The following is a 17174-nucleotide window of genomic DNA, read 5'->3' as shown; positions in this document are numbered from 1 at the left end:
TTAATTTATGTTCTTCCTCACTAAAACTGCCCTTCCTCCAAACTTCCTTCTTTGTTTCTGTTTTTTTTTTTTTCTGTTTGTTTTGTTTTGTTTTTTGAGAGGTAACTGAGTCAAGTGACTTGTCTAGAGGCACATAATGTTTAGTGTCTAAGAGCAGATTTGAACTCAGGTTCTCCTGCCTTCAGGACCAGTATTATCTAGCTGTGCCTAAATTTCCTTCTTTTTGTTAAGTGTACCAGCTATATTGTTTGGAACTCTGAATTATAATCTTAGAGTTATTCTATAAGAGATTAGTTTCCCCCTTTACTATTTCTAATCAATTAAAAACCCTTGATGTTACCTCTATAATATCGTTCATAACCATTTCCTCTCTATTTATATAGCTAACACCATAGTTCAGGATTTTAAGATCTCTTTCTTAAACTACAATTATCCCTTTCATATTACAAAGTTAGGGTGTAGTGCCCAATGCCCCCATAATCTGGAAAATTTGTATAAAATTTTTTGGCTTTCCCTTTGTACCATGAGAATTATCATTTTATTAAAACTAAAGTATGTTGATATTACATAATACTATACATATTTACTGTGTATTTCTGTGTTTCTAAATTCTTTTCTGTATTCATATGTTGTCTGTGCATTCCACAAAACCCCTTCAAAAATACTAATTTAATTTCTTATGCTGATCTGCAATATATCAAAATCACAATGGGGAAAGTTATGATGTGAAAGGGATAACTTTATTGAGAATACTTCGAAAGTGATCTTCCTGTTTCCTACCCCTCTTTTCTAATTCTTCTTCCATTCAAATGTCAACATAAGTCTCCTAAAATAAAAATCTAACCATACCATAAACGATTTAAAATTGTAAGTGAATGGACCAAAGGAAGAATAAAGGGTCATTTCCTAATAGAATATGGAAAGGAAAGGACGAAGGCAGGAAAGAATGGAACAGAGGGATTGAGGAAGGGAAGAATAGAAGAAGAAAGAAGAAAAAAGAAGGAATGAATGGAAAGAAAGAGGAGGGAGAAATAAAGTAAGTGAAGTAAGGAGGGAAGAAGAGATGGGAGAAGAATGGAGAAAGGGAGGGAGGAAGAAAGGAAAGGAGAGTGAACAGGAAGAAAGAAAAGAAAAAAGAAAAGAGGGATAGAAGAGGGAGGAGAAATAAGGGAGGAAAGGAAGAAGTAAGGGAGAAAGAGAGAAGTACAAAAGGAAAGGAGGGAGGAAGAGAATAAAGCAAAGAAGAAAGGAAGGGAGGGAGGGAGGAAGGAAGAAAGAAAAGAAGGAAAGAAAGAAGAAAGGAAGAAAGAAAAGAAGGATGAAGGAGGCAAATAAAGGAAGGAAGGGAGGAATAGAGAGAGGAAGAAAAGAGGGGTGGATGAAAAAAGGGATGACGGGAAAGAAAAAAGAATCAAATAAAAAATCAGAAGTATTCTAGCATGTGCTCCTTCTTCATCTCTTCCATTCTGTGTCTCTATTGTCCTTCAAGAGTAAGTACTATCTCATTCATTATGTCTTCCTTGATATTCTAAAGTACTGTATTTAGAACAAAAGGATCTAAGTTCCCCTCCTTTTATTCCAGTTACTACTTGAATGGTCTTTTTTGAATCATTTAAAATCTTTGGGTTCCACTTTCTTAAACTGGAAAATGAGGAGGTGGGGCTAGATGATTAAGTTTTATAGATATTGAGCTAGAAGCTGGTATGTGTTGGTAAATACTGAACAACTGGCTTTCTGAGGGGAAAAGTACACATGACATATTTCCAAGTTAATTCTCTATTAACACTCTCTCCATCACTTTAAAGTTAGAAGTCAACAATACAGTAAATCAAACCCTAATTTGTTGCACTTGATTTCTGAGAAGCTCACACTCAAAATTTAGCGTTTAGCTTTCATGAGCCAGCTTGAGCTGATTTCAGTACACCTTTAGATATGAGGGACCTTGGAAGCCATCTAGCCCATCCAAGATCCTTCTTTTATAGATGAAGAAACTGGGGCTCAAAGACACAAAAAAAATATCAGGAAATATCCATCAGGGTTGAGATTGAACCTATGTGTGCAGATTCCAAAATCAGTGCTCTATCAATAATATGATGTCATCAGTTAAAAAACATTTATTCAATATTTATTATATGCTTGGCATTGTGAAGCATTAGTAATAGAGGGAAACACATGGTTCCTACGTACAAGTAGTTCACACTATGATGACCATGTAGATAACTAGATAATGATCATGATAACTAGGTAATGACCATATAGATAACATACAAGAATATGTGTGTGAGCACGTGTATAAATGGGAGTAGGAGACTCTAGAAAAAATCTATTGCAGAAAAATTGTATTTGAACTGAACCCTAAAAGAAATTGCAAAAGTCAATAGATTCCTATGATTTCTAAATCTGTGATTTCATGATCATCAACTTCCCCTATATTCTATTCATTTATTTCAACTTTTTAAGATCATTCCATTACTGTTGCTTCTGTTTGGCAACAGGATGTGGAGTATAACTATCTCTGAAGCTATATAATGGTTGTAAGCAATCAGTGGGAAACTATAATGGAACAGTAACAAGATATCATAAGGGAAACATGTTAAGAAGAGAAGATGAGCTTTGTAATGTTGTAACAATGAATATTTTGTATATATATATATGGCAAACAAATATTAGCATCTTCATAATGTCAAGAATAAGAATCAAGCAGATTTCCAGTATATGGGTTTTTTGCAAACTTTTGGGAACTCATAGGCAAGAGTTATATATAGATATATACATATCTGTATCTATCTCTATATCTATATTTATATCGCTATCTATCTATAACTCTATCTCTATCTCTATCTATCTATAGATAGATAGATATCTATCTATATCTATCTATCTATATCTATCTATATAGATATATATCTATAGATAGATAGAGATATAAATATAGATATAGAGATAGACATAGATAGATATAGATATAGATATATGAAGGGAAAGCATAGGACTATAGATTTAGATTTGAAAGGGATCTCTAGGATCATCAAATCCAACCTCCTCATTTTTCAATTGAGGAACTAAAGCCTAGAGACTTTCAGTGATTTGTTCAGGGTCACATAGCTAGTGGACATTTGTGGTTGAATTTGAACCTGGGACTTACTAACTCCAAGCCCAATATCACTACCTGCTTTCCACCACAACTTGTTACAGCATGAAATTGTTAAAATTCACCTATTTGAAGAGAATAAGAAAATTAATGACCATTCTATTTGATTGACTATTTCAATATATTAAAATATTTTGGTTACTCCCAATACAATATCAGTGGTCCTCTTCAAAATCAAAGGACAAAGAACAATTCAAATTTTTACATATACTTAAATACTCAAATCATGTTCACATTGGATCCTCCTTGATAGAATGAAAGTTCCCTGAGGGAACTTGGCGATTTATTTTTGTTTTTTTTTTCATCTTCTGTACACATTGTCTTGCACATAATGAATATTTGTCAAATTCAATTGACTTGAACTGGATCACATTAAATTGACCTGTGCTTTCTGTCTCTTAAAGAGACTCTAGAGTGCTTTTAATTTGAGCTATTTTGTTTTTGTTGAAGATACACAATTATTCTGCCATTGACGTGGTGGAAATCCAAACTAAGCAGTGAGAATGAGTCAGGAAGCTGATAAAAAAAAAAGAATGATGTCGGACAGGGAAAATTCTGGCTGCAACTGAAATATCCACGTTTTGACTTGCATACCTTCTGCAAAAAGTAGAGACTGTCTGCAATCTGTGTTCAGTTCAATGCATATCTCTTCTCCGTTCCATAGGGAGACCAGCTGGGCTGTCCTTGGATAAGGGGCCCACCTGCACTTCATTAAAGATCAGGACTTGCTACTTCCACACCAGAGGCTCAACCACGATGACATAACTCCATTCAGAGGACGGCCTGACTGGGCTGGTGTTCCCCACCACACACACACACACACACACACACACACACACACACACACACAGCTCTTGTATCACCAAGAATCTGGCAGTCAGTTCTGTACTGACACAGTTCACGGCGTGTATTGGGTGATCCTGATCCTTATTGCATCTGGTCTGGGAATTGAAGACAGCAGCTTCAAGGCAGTAAGGTAAGCCCTGTTGAGAGTTTTAACTATGAGAGAAGAGAGAGAGAGAGAGAGAGAGAGAGAGAGAGAGAGAGAGAGAGAGAGAGAGAGAGAGAGAGAGAGAGAGAGAGAGAAACCTGGATAGTTGGTTAGAGTTTTGTCCCAAGAACAGAAAAAAAAAATGTCCCAGCAACTTTGCCAGTAAGAGTGAGAACAGCAAATCAAGATTTTGTCTAGTTGCTTTCATATTTTGTGGAAAATACCTTCCATGTTTTATGAGTGAGAGAAGAACTGTACACAGCATTTTCTGTTTTATTGGGGAAGGGTACTTTTAAGAAGACTTTATGGTTGGAAAGAGAGAATGGTGACATTAAACAGGATCCAGAGCACATTACTGGAATTTAGATTTCTTTACCTCCACATTATTTTCACTGGAATGACTTTTAATTAAGGCAGCTTATAGTTAAAACAAAGTTCCAAATAATTTTAAATGAATTCATTACCATTACAAATTTATACTAAAAAAAATTGGTGCAGGATACAGAGATAGAGCTTTTCCATAAACTCTCCATTGGATAAATTACCTTAGATTCATAAATTAACAGATGGAAAGTTGGAAGAGACATGAGAGGCCATGCAGTCTAAATCTCCTATTTTGCAGATGAGGAAACTGAGTCATAAAAAAATCACATTGTGAGATCACAATCTGAGATGGGATTTCCTTGGATCCACATCTGGCGACCCATTCACTATTCTACTCTGCTTTCATTGATTTTCATAATGCTTTGAGGATGTGATCCCTGGGTTATTTCTGAAAAGAATATTGTAGAAACCAGAAAAGAATGTAATACTAGCTAATACTAATGATTCTATGGATTTATATAGAGCTTTAACTTTTGCAAAGGATTTTACAGGATTATTTCATATAGCCCTCTTTTCTTCCCTCCCCCATAATAGTGCTTCTTTTGTAGTCAACAAACATCTTGGTAAAAATTAAGAAAAACAAAGGATTGCCAATATCTGTCTTCACAGAAGATTCATTAAAGGTGCAAAGTCATGTTTGATTTCTATTTCTTCCTTCAGTCTCCACCAAAAAATATGAAAGTACTTTTCTTTCCTCTCTTGAACTATTATAAAAAGAATTTCTGCAATGAAGTAAATAGTTATAGGCTATAAATATCTTACTGATCAAAAATAAACATGTCTATGTGAAATGAATTTTTTTTTTTGGTGGGGAAGGGAACATGGAGATATCACCATTGGTTACTTTCTTTGCAATGCTACGTAACTACTGTTTTAGCCAAGTTTAGTCAGCAAGCACAATTTGCTATTTAGCATCTACATTCAGAATATTTCTAATAAGTTGTTGAGCTATTGTATTTGACTGATAAAGGTATTTCAGTGCTATAAGTGAAAACAGTACAGACTCATGTATTCTGCACATCTTAAGTTAATTTAACATGCCTCAAAGAAGGATAGTGTTGAATATCATGGGATTCATCTTGTTTTAAAACTGGTTCTGCCAAATGCAGGCTTTGTTCTCCCATGACTCCCCATCTTGCAAAGACCCAATTCCAACACATTCCCTAAGGCCTCCATTCATCTTTCATTCTGCATACACTTCTGACCTTCCTGACTTCATTAGGTATGTGAGAGTAGCCACACTGTAATAGAAAGCAGGATCAAGAACTTAGAAACTCGGTGTGACTCTAAATTTCTTCACTTAACTTTCAAAATTTCCTCACAATTCTGTGATTCTGTACTCTTACTTATCTCTATCACAGTCGGGTGAAATATATTGATTACACACTTTTTTCTCAAGCTTTTTCAGTCTCCAATCCCTCCCCCTGCCATCTACTGTACCCTCATTATCTCTAAGATTTTATTACATCTTAAAATTTAAAATCATGAGACCTGAAGTGGTCTCAGAACCATCTTATCTGATCTCTCATTTTATACATAAGAAAATTTAGGTGACTGCCCCAAGGCCACACATTTTGTAAAGATTATAGGACAATATAGCTAGACATAAAAAGAACTTCAGAGGCCATCTAATTCAACCTTCTTTTTTACAACTGAGGAAATTGATACACTAAGATATTAAATGTTTTGTCTTGGATTATATAGTAAATGCTTAAAGTAGTATCTGAACCCAGATCTTTATGACTCTAATTCCAAGACTCTGCATTTCTTTTGCTCCTATGATAAAATCCAATTTTTATTGAAATCCCTCTCCCTCCCACTTCTATTCAGAATAACCATGACAAATTGAAGTAATGATTCCTGCCCGTTAAGATTATGGCAGAATGCCAGTTGAGAAGTTGCAGATTCCTGAGAAAGACAAGTTTGAATCACAAAAAGAGATTAGGAATATTCTCAGTTTATCTCTGTGTGTTAAAAGCATGATTTTGTACACTGTTCAATTCCAACAAATTGATGTGTCTTACAAAAGGTTATTTGCTGAAGAATTCCATTAGGATGCACCCAAAAATAACTAAAATCATCCAAAAACACAGCCTCATCTTGCAGGATTCTGCAAAATATTCTTGTCTCTAGCCCCTGATTCTGCAATAATGCTAAACAACCTTTCTCAAAGAAGCAAAATCCCATTACTGATGGGCTTACACTGGTCCCATGACCCTGGTTGTGTTCCAAGATCTCAATTCTTCCCCAACTGCAGTAGTTCTTCCTGATGCAATACTAAAATAGGAGATCAGGAAGATTTTTTAAATGGTTGCCTTTGCCCTTCATTCTTTTCAAAGCAATGGCCAGCCATAGTAGCCTGGACTTCAAAGGGTCACTGCAGCTTTGCAGAGGAAGGTCTTAGTGTACCTGACTGGAAAAACTGTTCCATGCACAGCCCAGAAGGGGGCACAAAAGCATCCAATATAACTCATTTATTTTCTTCAGAAATAATACAATAAAAGTTGGTCATTGAAATAATTTTCTTTCTTTAAGTTATCATAATGATATACCTAGGATTCTTTGTAATAAATAAAAGGGGTTTGAGGATTCTCATAAACATTCCACACTAAATTTGAAAGAGAAATAATCATATTTTGTGATTTGGGGCAAAAAAGAGGGAATATAACACAATGAGAGAACCAAGATCTGGATTCAAATCCCATTTTTTCTATTTACTACCTATATGAATATTGTACAAGTCACTTAAAATCTCTGGATTTCATTTCTTTGTATATTAAAAATAAGGGGGGGTGCACTAAAATCCCTTTACATGGTTATATTTCCTTGGGTCTCCTTTGGTAATAGCAATGCAAATAATAACTAACATTTATTTACATAGCATATTAAAGTGCTTTCTATATTTTTTCTCATCAACTCTGCATAACAACCTGGAAAGATAGTGACAAACATTGTACACATTTTGACAGATGAAGAAACTAAGGTTTCAAGAAGTTAAATGAGTTAATGACTAAGGCACTTAGTGATTTGAACTCAGATCTTCTTAACTTCAGATCTCGTTTTCAATCCAATATATTACCCACATGCTTCCAAGTTTCCTTATTTGCAAAACAAGAAAGTTAGGTAAGATGATAATATATTGCCATTTATATAGCACTACAATATACAACAGCATTATGTATATTTATACAGTATTAATATATATATATAATTTAACCTTATAATAGATTAACATTTAGATAGCATTATATTATACTTATGTAACAATATACATATTTATATAGCATTATTATTTATTATATATTAATATTATTTTAAGTTTTACAGAGCACTTTACAAATATTATTTCATTTTTTCTTTACAATAACTCTGTGAGGCAAGTATAATTATGATTCCAGTTTACTTTTAAGGAAAATGGAGCAGATAAAGACTTAGTAGCTTGCCTACAGCAATCCAGTTAGTAAGTATCTGAGACCAGATTTGAACTTAAGTATTCCTTAGGATGGATCCATTGCTCAAAATATTGGTATGCCCCCTAGCTGCTTTTAAAGATATTCTTTAAGATACTTTTATTTCTATATTCAAGAACCAGTTTTCCTAAGTCATTCATCCTCCCTAAATCTCGCTTTTGTTCATCTACAAAATAAAGAGGGATGGATGAGATATCCTCTATAGTCCCTTGCAGTTCTACAGCTATTATCCCAAGTCATTTTCCTCCCTGAATCTCCTTTTTTCATCTATAAAATAAAAATGAACGCATGAGATAGTCTCTAAAGTCCCTTGCAGTTTTACAGCTATTATCCCAAGTCATTTTTCCTCCCTAAATGTGGCTTTTATTCATCTGCAAAACAAAGGGGGATGGATGAGATAGCCTCTATAGTCCCTTGCAGTTCTACAGCTATTATCCTAAGTCTTTCCTCCCTGAATCTCATTTTTTTTCATCTACAAAATAAAGGGGGATGGATGAGATAGCCTCTAAAGTCCCTTGCAGTTTTACAGCTATTATCCTAAGTCATATATTGTCCCTAAATCTTGCTTTTATTCATCTACAAAATAAAGGGGGTTGGATTTGAAATTCTATATCTATTATCCTGTCATTCTTCCTCTCTGGACCTCAGTTTCTTAATCTGTTAAAAAAAAGAGAGAGAGAGGTGACTAAGATGGTATCTGGGATCCTTTTCTACCTCTAGATCTCTGATCCTATGATATGATACATAATGGTATTTATTTTTTCCCTTACTTAGGGTCCAGAATACTTCAGGAAGATGTATCTAAATGCATTCCTTCTCATCTTGGCATTGATCAGTGGAATCAACTGTCATGATTACTATGACTTTGACTATCCTTTTGCCATGTACCAGCTGTCTTCACCAAACTGTGCCCCAGAGTGTAACTGTCCAATAAATTACCCAACGGCTATGTATTGTGATGAGCTGAAACTAAAAACCATGCCCATCATACCTCCTGGGATCAAGTATCTTTATCTCCGGAATAATATGATTGAGTCCATTGAAGAAAAAGCATTTGAGAACGTGACTGATCTACAGTGGCTCATCCTTGATAACAACCGCTTGGAAAACTCCAAGATCAAGGGGAAAATCTTCTCAAAGTTGAAACAGCTCAAGAAACTACACATCAATCACAACAACTTGACTGAAGTGGTGGGCCCCCTTCCCAAATCTCTCGATGACCTGCAACTAGCCTATAATAAAATCACTAAGATCACACCTGGGTACTTTGAGGGGCTCATCAACCTGACCTTTGTCAACCTACAGCACAACCAATTGAAAGAGGACGCAGTCTCAGCAGCTTTTAAAGGCTTGAAGAAACTTGAATATCTTGATTTGAGCTTCAATCAGCTGTCCAAGCTGCCCACTGGACTTCCTATTTCTCTGCTGACACTCTACTTGGACAACAATAAAATCAGCAATATACCTGATGAGTATTTCAAGCGTCTCAGTGCCCTGCAGTATCTACGGCTGTCTCATAATGAGTTGGCTGATGGTGGAATCCCGGGCAATTCTTTTAATGTCTCTACTCTCATTGAGCTGGATCTCTCCTATAACAAACTGAAGAAAATCCCAGCTGTCAATGAAAACCTTGAAAATTATTATCTCGAGGTCAATGAGATTGATAGTAAGTTCAAATCCATGTCCTTATTTCATGGATATATTCACTATGACCATAAACATAAATGCCACATTTTTAATAACACATATATTTGGGTCCCCTTCTGAAGGTTGAGATGGAAATTTTTCCAGCCTTGCTTCCCACTTCCTCTAAGCTTTTTGGTTAGAACTCTAACAAGATCCATATATTATCAACAATGATAACAAATGTCCTAAGAAACCTTGTTCAATGATTAGCCTATATAAATAATTGAGAAAGAAGACTAGAATTATCCTCCCTGCTTAGGGAGTCATCTCATTCTTACACAGAGCACAGTTTACCCAAAACCACAAGTATCTGGTTCAATGATGCTGATTTAAAAAATAAAAATTAGGAAATTATTATAATTTAAATTTTCATGCCCACTATGTCCTTGCCATCTAAAGCAAAGGTTTTTACTCTGGAGTTCAATAGATATATAAATCTGAATAGTAAAAAATAATATATTTTCATTGACTCCTAACTAAAATTTATCAGTATTTTCCATTTTCAACAACAACAACAACAAAACATTCTGGGAAGTCCATAGTCTTTATCACTCTTCTAAAGGGGCCATGACACAGAAAAAAGTAGCGTCTGCTCCAAAGGAATTGGGGACTGCCCTCCAGCTAGATTTGGTTTGCAAATAATATGAAACTACTGAGTGCAGCCATGATTATCATTTGAAATTGAATAATTGAGATAGGAAAAAAGTTGTTTGTAAAGATTACAGCTCACAGCTCTAATTTGGAGAAATGATATATTCTATGGTGTTGTTCTTGATGTTCTGTTATTTATGAATCTTAACGACCCCATTTGAGGTTTTCTTGGCAGAGATAATGGAGTGGTTTGATATTCTTTTTCCATTTCATTTTATAGATGAGCAAACTGAGACAAACAAGGTGAAATGACTTGTTGAGGGTCACACGGATATATTTCTCAGACCAAATTTGAACTCAGCGTTCCTAACTCCAGACCCAGCACTTTATGCACAGAATCACTTAACTGCCTTCGAAAAAAATAACTAACTTACATGCAACTTAAATCTAATGAAAATTTATTTCCTTATAATTTAATAAATTTAATAGTTTAATTTTTATGATCAGGCTGGGGCACTGATAGAGTTACTGGGCCATGGTGAAAACTAGTATGTGTCAGAGACAGAATTTGAACTCAACTTCCTTACCATCTTCACTGACTTCAACAGTGATGTCAAACTCTGATAAAAATAGTATCCATTAAACTACCTACCTATCAGGATCCCTGCATGCTATGTATTAATTTAAAAAATCACAGGTTAATATCTATATTCTATTGTATTTTCATTTATTTTAAGTATAACAATAGCACCCTTTCTCCCAGAGTCACTTCCAGGATAAAATTAGATATTTGCAAAATTCTTTGCAAACCTTAAAGGCCTAAATAAATTCTATCTATCTTTCTTTCTGTCTGTCTATCTGTCTTTCCATCTATCATATAATATATCATCTCTATCTATCTATCTATCTTTGCTGTTGTTAATGTTATTAGCTTTGAGAAGCTTAAAAGTGATATGGTAGACTAATCTGGTTATAACCATGAATTGTACTGAGATCTAGTTATTCATACTCACATTTTCAATACTCTAGTATAATGAACCCCAAAGTTAGTCCCTATTTCTAGTTCTTCCCTGAGTGATTTATATTAACTTGAGAAAGAAAATTAATCTCTCTTTGCCTCAATTTCTTAATATGTAAAATGAGAAATTAGCACTGGAGAACCTTAAGGGTCTATCAAAATAAAAGCATCCTATGATTTATAGGGAACTATTTCGTCGGTGTAAGAAAAAGAATATACTATTGATATGGTTGGGAAACCATAATTTTATCTCTGGAAGAGGTCTTAGTACATATTTTACAATATTTTTTTTTATTTTTCAGATGAGGGGAATGGGTTCTAAAAACGTTGAATTACCTGCCTAGAGTTATATAGTTTGTTAAGTATTTGAGATAGAATTCAAACTCAGATTTTCCTACTTCTAAGTCTAGTACTTAATATTTTATATCATATTCCCTCTAAGATGTGATATTGCTTTTAAAATGTAATATTTTAGCTTTTATATTAGAAAGTGCATCAGATTTAGTTAAGAGACCTGGGTTGTTTCTGAGCTTAGATTTTGCTAGCTATATGACCATGGACAAATCATTTTTCTCCAATGAACTTTAATTCCCCTATTTTTTTTTCTCATGTCATCTGGTGAAAACACCTGGTAAAGAATAACAATTATTTTCTAACTCAAAACCTGAGAGTTAGCCCTAGCTAGGGCAATTAGGTTTTGCGACTTCTTTAAAAAGTGAGACTGAATCAAGATCAGTAGATCACAATGATTCCAAAGTCAATCCTATATATACTATGCCATGATGCCTTAATTTTCTATAAAGCTTTATAGGAACTTATGAATGGAATGGAAAAAATCATTTAATCTATTTTTCTGTGAAAGGGGAAAAACTGGCTATTTACTTATATGTGAATTGGGAAAATAATATATGAATAGGCCATCTATTTTACTTATCTGCAAAATGGCCTCAGTCACTTAAAATTGTGTGATTCTGGACAAGTTGCTTAACCCTGTTTGCCTCAGTTTTCTCATCTGTAAAAAAATGAGCTAGAGAAGGAAATGGCAAGCCACTTCGGTATCTCGGCCAAGAAAACCCTCAAATTAGGTCATTAAGAATGGGACATACCTGAACAACAACAATAAATAAGAGGAGTAATAATAATACTGATAGTGGTGGTGGTAGTAGTGGAAAGAAAGTAATAATATCAAGCTGAGCAAATAATCCACTTAGAAATATTTGGCCATTTCAACAAATTAAATAAATATACCTGGGAAAATGTATATATTTTTTTAAGTTTCTATAATTCAAAACTTTCCATTGTCATTTTGCTCTTCCTTATATCCCAACTTCAATTAGTTAAAGTTAGCAACATTTCATTGTGCTATGGAATTTTATTTGGAAACAACCAGCAGCATTGGGTTGTTATTACTTGATGTATTATTATTTTGGCCATTAGACGGGGCTAATTCTGCATTACCTCTGGATCACTGTCAAGTCAAGAAAGTGCTGACTATCACAGTTGGCAACCATAATGTCCTCCACAAGTATACCACAACCTACATAAGATTAGACCAGATTGCTGCTATAGTGCTGAGTTCTGTATCATAGTGCCTCTCATAGCTTGAGGATAGCATGGAAGCCAACTTCAAGGAGTATAGAATGACCACATTTGAATGCGTTGGTGGAAAGTGCCCTGATCTAGGACTCAGAATACATAGGTCCAAGTTCTGGTTTTGTTAATTAGCAATAATTAGTGAATTGACACTTTAATGCTCATAAATATTTCTCCTGAAACAACTGTACAAGGTAGATGGTATACATTATTTTTGTTTGTTTTGTTTAATTCCTTGTTCCCTCATTTGCCCCTCTAAACCTTGCTTTCATCTATCAGGGATAATAATTTATGTGTTCCCTGCTACAGACTTATTGAAAGCATCATATAAGATGGTGCATATGAAGAATGTGTTTTACAAATTGAAAAACAGGGAACAAAGAAAAAATACTAGAAAGAACCTTGAAGACTATGCAAACTCCCTCATTTTATAAAATGAGGAGGAAATTAATGTCTTGGAAAGTTAAGTGACTCATCCAAAGTCGCACAGACAGAATGTTGAAAGTGTAAGGTCAGATTGGAACCGAGGTCGTTCTGTCTTGTGCTTTTCCCTATGTCAAGAGACTCTCCACCCCTACACACACACACACACACACACACACACACACACACACACACACACACACACACACACACACACACTTTTTCATAACATTATCCCCAAGAAACCCCAACTACAAATCATTTTTTTCAAATTTATGATTGCATCATATCATTAAATACAGTTTATTCAAATACAGATGTCATCTAATATTTCAGTTTGAGTCATTGTGGTCTCAAAAACCACATTGTATGAGCAATGGTAAAGGGAACTTAGTGAAAGTATTTTTTGACTAAAGAAGGGAAGATCTGTACTATTTTTTCCAACAGATAAATCATCACCAAAATATTTCACTACAAAGGAAAGACTTCCCTTTTCCAATCTTCTTTTGATCCATGCATTCCTCTCTGGTCTAAAGCTTTTCAGTCACCAATGAACTGTATTCATTGGGTGAAACTATTTGGTATACTATAAAATGGAAGAAAATAATAGTTACTAAGTAGACCAAGTACTAGGAAATAAAATTTGAAAATAATAATAAAAAAATTGGGAGGAGGTACCAAAAGCATTTTCCCTATCATTGATGTTCTGTTCTGCTTAGACTCTAGGTCTCACCTGGCTTCTGATCTTGACCTTCCACTCCCTAGAGTAATGCCTCACATCCAATAAATCAATAAATATATGGACATTGAGTAGTTTTCTTCCTCCTTCTCTCTCTCTCTCTCTCTCTTTTCTTTTCTTCCTTCCTTTCTTCCTTTCTTCCTTTCTTTCTTCCTTCCTTCTTACCTTCCTTTTCTTTTTTCTTTCTTCTGTTTGATCACATTTGTAACACATTTAGCACAGTGCCCAACACATAGTAAGGATTTATTAAATGCCTGTGGTAAAGAGACTCAATCTAAGGGGAAAAAAAGTTAAAGATCCTTTAGCTTATAGAATCATAGACATTTGCCAGAATGGAGTTCATGGTTACTATCAGACATGGGTTCTAAACCAAGTCATTCTGATTCTGGAGCCAAATATCTATCAATCAATAAACATTTAATTGCCTATTATGTGGCAAACTACAATGAAAGTTATGCAAGAAATCTGTAAAATGTATAATTTCCCTATTTTAATTTTTCAGCTCCATCCTGGTAGTTCTTCTGTTTTAGTTTTTAAAAATTCATCCATGCCTGTGACAGAGGAAAGAAAGTAGTTTTATGTCTGCTCCATGAATTTTGTTTTCTTTATTTTACTTGATTTTGTTTTTTTCCCTTTTTGATATAGATTTTTTTCTTTAATATGGTTCTCAAAAGTATGGTATAGAGGAAGGGACACTAAACTGCAGATCAAAAATATGAATTCAAGTCTCAGTTTCCTATTGTGAAATGAGAATGGTATACTTAGTGGCTTCTTCCAATTGCAGAGCTGCAGTTTATCCCTTAATGCCTTAGTTTGGGGAAATTAATATTTTTTCTTGTTGAAGATTAGTAACATAATTACTATATTATAATCATAGGTTGTTCTATTGGATGTTTTCAAAGTCTGTACAAAGCAGGTTTCTAAGTTTCCCTATTGTTTTTGTCTTCCAGAATTTGAAGTGAAGAGTTTTTGCAGGATTTTGGGACCTATGTCCTATTCCAAGGTAAAACATCTACGGCTGGATGGCAACCTCATCAATCGAGCTAAACTGCCATCAGAAATGTATGATTGTCTTCGGGTAGCCAACGACATCACGCTGGAATGAGATCTTGGCCAATCCCAGAATTCCTTATAAAGTGTTCATACTAGAGATGTCTAAGAATAACACTTTTCAGTTAGGATTTCCAAGCAGTCTCCATTTCTTTACTAGCAAATTTATTGATGTTTACTACTAAAATGTTATGATCTGTGGGAAAATGTTTTGTAAACATTATAACTGACTTTTTTAAAAAGAAATATGATGAAAGGCAGGCCTGCTTCATCACAAACACACACATACATATAGCACTGAGTGCTTTTTGTGAATTTTGTTAACTTTGCAAGTCTCCCAAATATCATGTAATGTCACCCTTTTCAAGTGACAAGGAAACCAGGTGCATTTGGGATATCCAAATATTAACTCAAAAGGCCCAAAGCTTTAACTGTTGAGTCAAAGTAAATCCCTTTCACTAACCTTAATTCATTGTTCTTCTGCATATTAAAGCACCAAAAATGATATTTGTTAAATCGAATTAAAGTTTCTACCAGCAAATGCTCATTTTGAAACCTATTTAACTAAAATCTTGAGACCAACATGAATGGATGGAAGTATTTTCATTTAAAAAATTTTTTACATGTGCACTTACGTAGTGAGATTTTTCTCAGTTAGAATGATTATTTCACTGTAAGTCATTTATACATGTTTCTGTTCAATTATTTGCATGCTATGCTTACTCCTCTAATTAAAAATAAAACATAGCAAAAATATTACTGTGTTGTCAATAGCCTTTGAAAATATATTTTGCTGTTTTAAAGATTTAAATGATGGGTTATGATCAAAGATAGTTGAAGGCTTTCATAGTTTTAACAATTTTAATGTAAGGTTATCAACTAAATAAATTGTTCCTTTTTTGTAGTTTCAATGTGCCTTTAAATCTAACTTATAACATAGTAAGTTATTTAGATATTAATTACCTCTCCCAGTTTTGTATAATAAGTACATATTTACATCGGAATTTTTTTTTGTTGTTTTCTTGTTGTTGTCATTTTCAGTCTTGTCTGATTTTTTGTGAGTTTCTTAGCAAAGACACTGAAGTAGTTCCTTTCTAGCTCATTTTACAGATGAGGAAACTGAGATAAACTGGGTTAGATGAGTTGCCTAGAGTCACATAGCCAGTATGTGTCTGAGGCTGAATTTGAACTCTGATCCTCTAGATTCCAGAGCCAGGCTCAATCCACTTCACCATATAGCTGCCTCCCTACTGTTACTTTAAACAATTCATTTAACTCTGTTTGGCTTTGGTTTCCTCATTTACAATGAAGCTACCTTTTAATACTGTGAAATTCTTGAAAAATCACCAAAAAAAATGCAGAGCTGCTATCTTTTTCATATGTACATTTGATCTATAAAATATTTTTTTTAATTATCAGAGATGAGAAAGTCTAGATCATTTCAGAACATGTCTGAAGAAACTGACTTCAGACTTATCTCACTTATCTACTTAAAACTTTACTAGATCAGCAAGAAGTCACTGATGATATTTTTTAATACAAGATTAATTTAATTAGAATAATGTAGTAAGAAGATTATGTAGGAAGCTGGGTCTAGAATGAATTGGAGAAGGGATAGACTAGACTGTATACCTGTAAATGGGTTGGCAAATAGTTGGCAGCAGTTAAGAGAACTAAACCATAATTAATAATGACAGAGAAAAGGGACATATATATATATATATACATATATATATATATATATGATATGGTTGACAAAGAGTCTAAAATAAGATAGTTAACTTCTGAAGGGGAAAGCAGAAGAAATGAATATTTATTAAGCACCTTCATTTGATCCTCACAATAGACTAGAGAAATAGGTATTATTATTATTCTTATCCACATTTTAGGGTTGAGGAAAAAAGCAGGCAGAGGTGAACTGTTGTGAATCTAGCAAATTCCTATTTACACATACAGATATATAAATACGTAGATTGTGTGCATGTGTGTGCATGCATTCATACATGCAATCATTCATACATACATACATACATACATACATGTGGGAAATTCTTTTCCAGATCTCAATTTTTCTGAGG

General features: G+C 34.1%; 1 protein-coding gene across 1 annotated transcript; it reads left to right on the top strand.

Moving 5' to 3' along the window:
* Positions 1 to 3616: 3616 nt before the first annotated feature.
* On the top strand, positions 3617 to 15852 carry LUM (lumican). The gene is made up of 3 exons (XM_074271120.1): positions 3617 to 4127; positions 8771 to 9662; positions 14997 to 15852. Exons 2-3 carry the CDS (start codon positions 8792 to 8794, stop codon positions 15149 to 15151), a joined length of 1026 nt encoding a protein of 341 aa, XP_074127221.1. The 5' UTR covers positions 3617 to 4127; positions 8771 to 8791; the 3' UTR covers positions 15152 to 15852.
* Positions 15853 to 17174: the final 1322 nt, after the last annotated feature.

Source organism: Sminthopsis crassicaudata, chromosome 5, assembly GCF_048593235.1.
Source record: "Sminthopsis crassicaudata isolate SCR6 chromosome 5, ASM4859323v1, whole genome shotgun sequence".
NCBI lineage: Eukaryota > Metazoa > Chordata > Mammalia > Dasyuromorphia > Dasyuridae > Sminthopsis > Sminthopsis crassicaudata.
Note: the sequence above shows the minus strand (reverse complement) of the source record. Positions and strands in the feature narration are given on the sequence as shown.

Coding starts and splice junctions, on each gene's coding strand:
- LUM (XM_074271120.1), top strand. CDS start 8,792: ATGTATCTAAATGCATTCCTTCTCATCTTGGCATTGATCAGTGGAATC. Junction 9,663..14,996: donor CGAGGTCAATGAGATTGATA/GTAAGTTCAAAT, acceptor TTTGTCTTCCAG/AATTTGAAGTGAAGAGTTTT.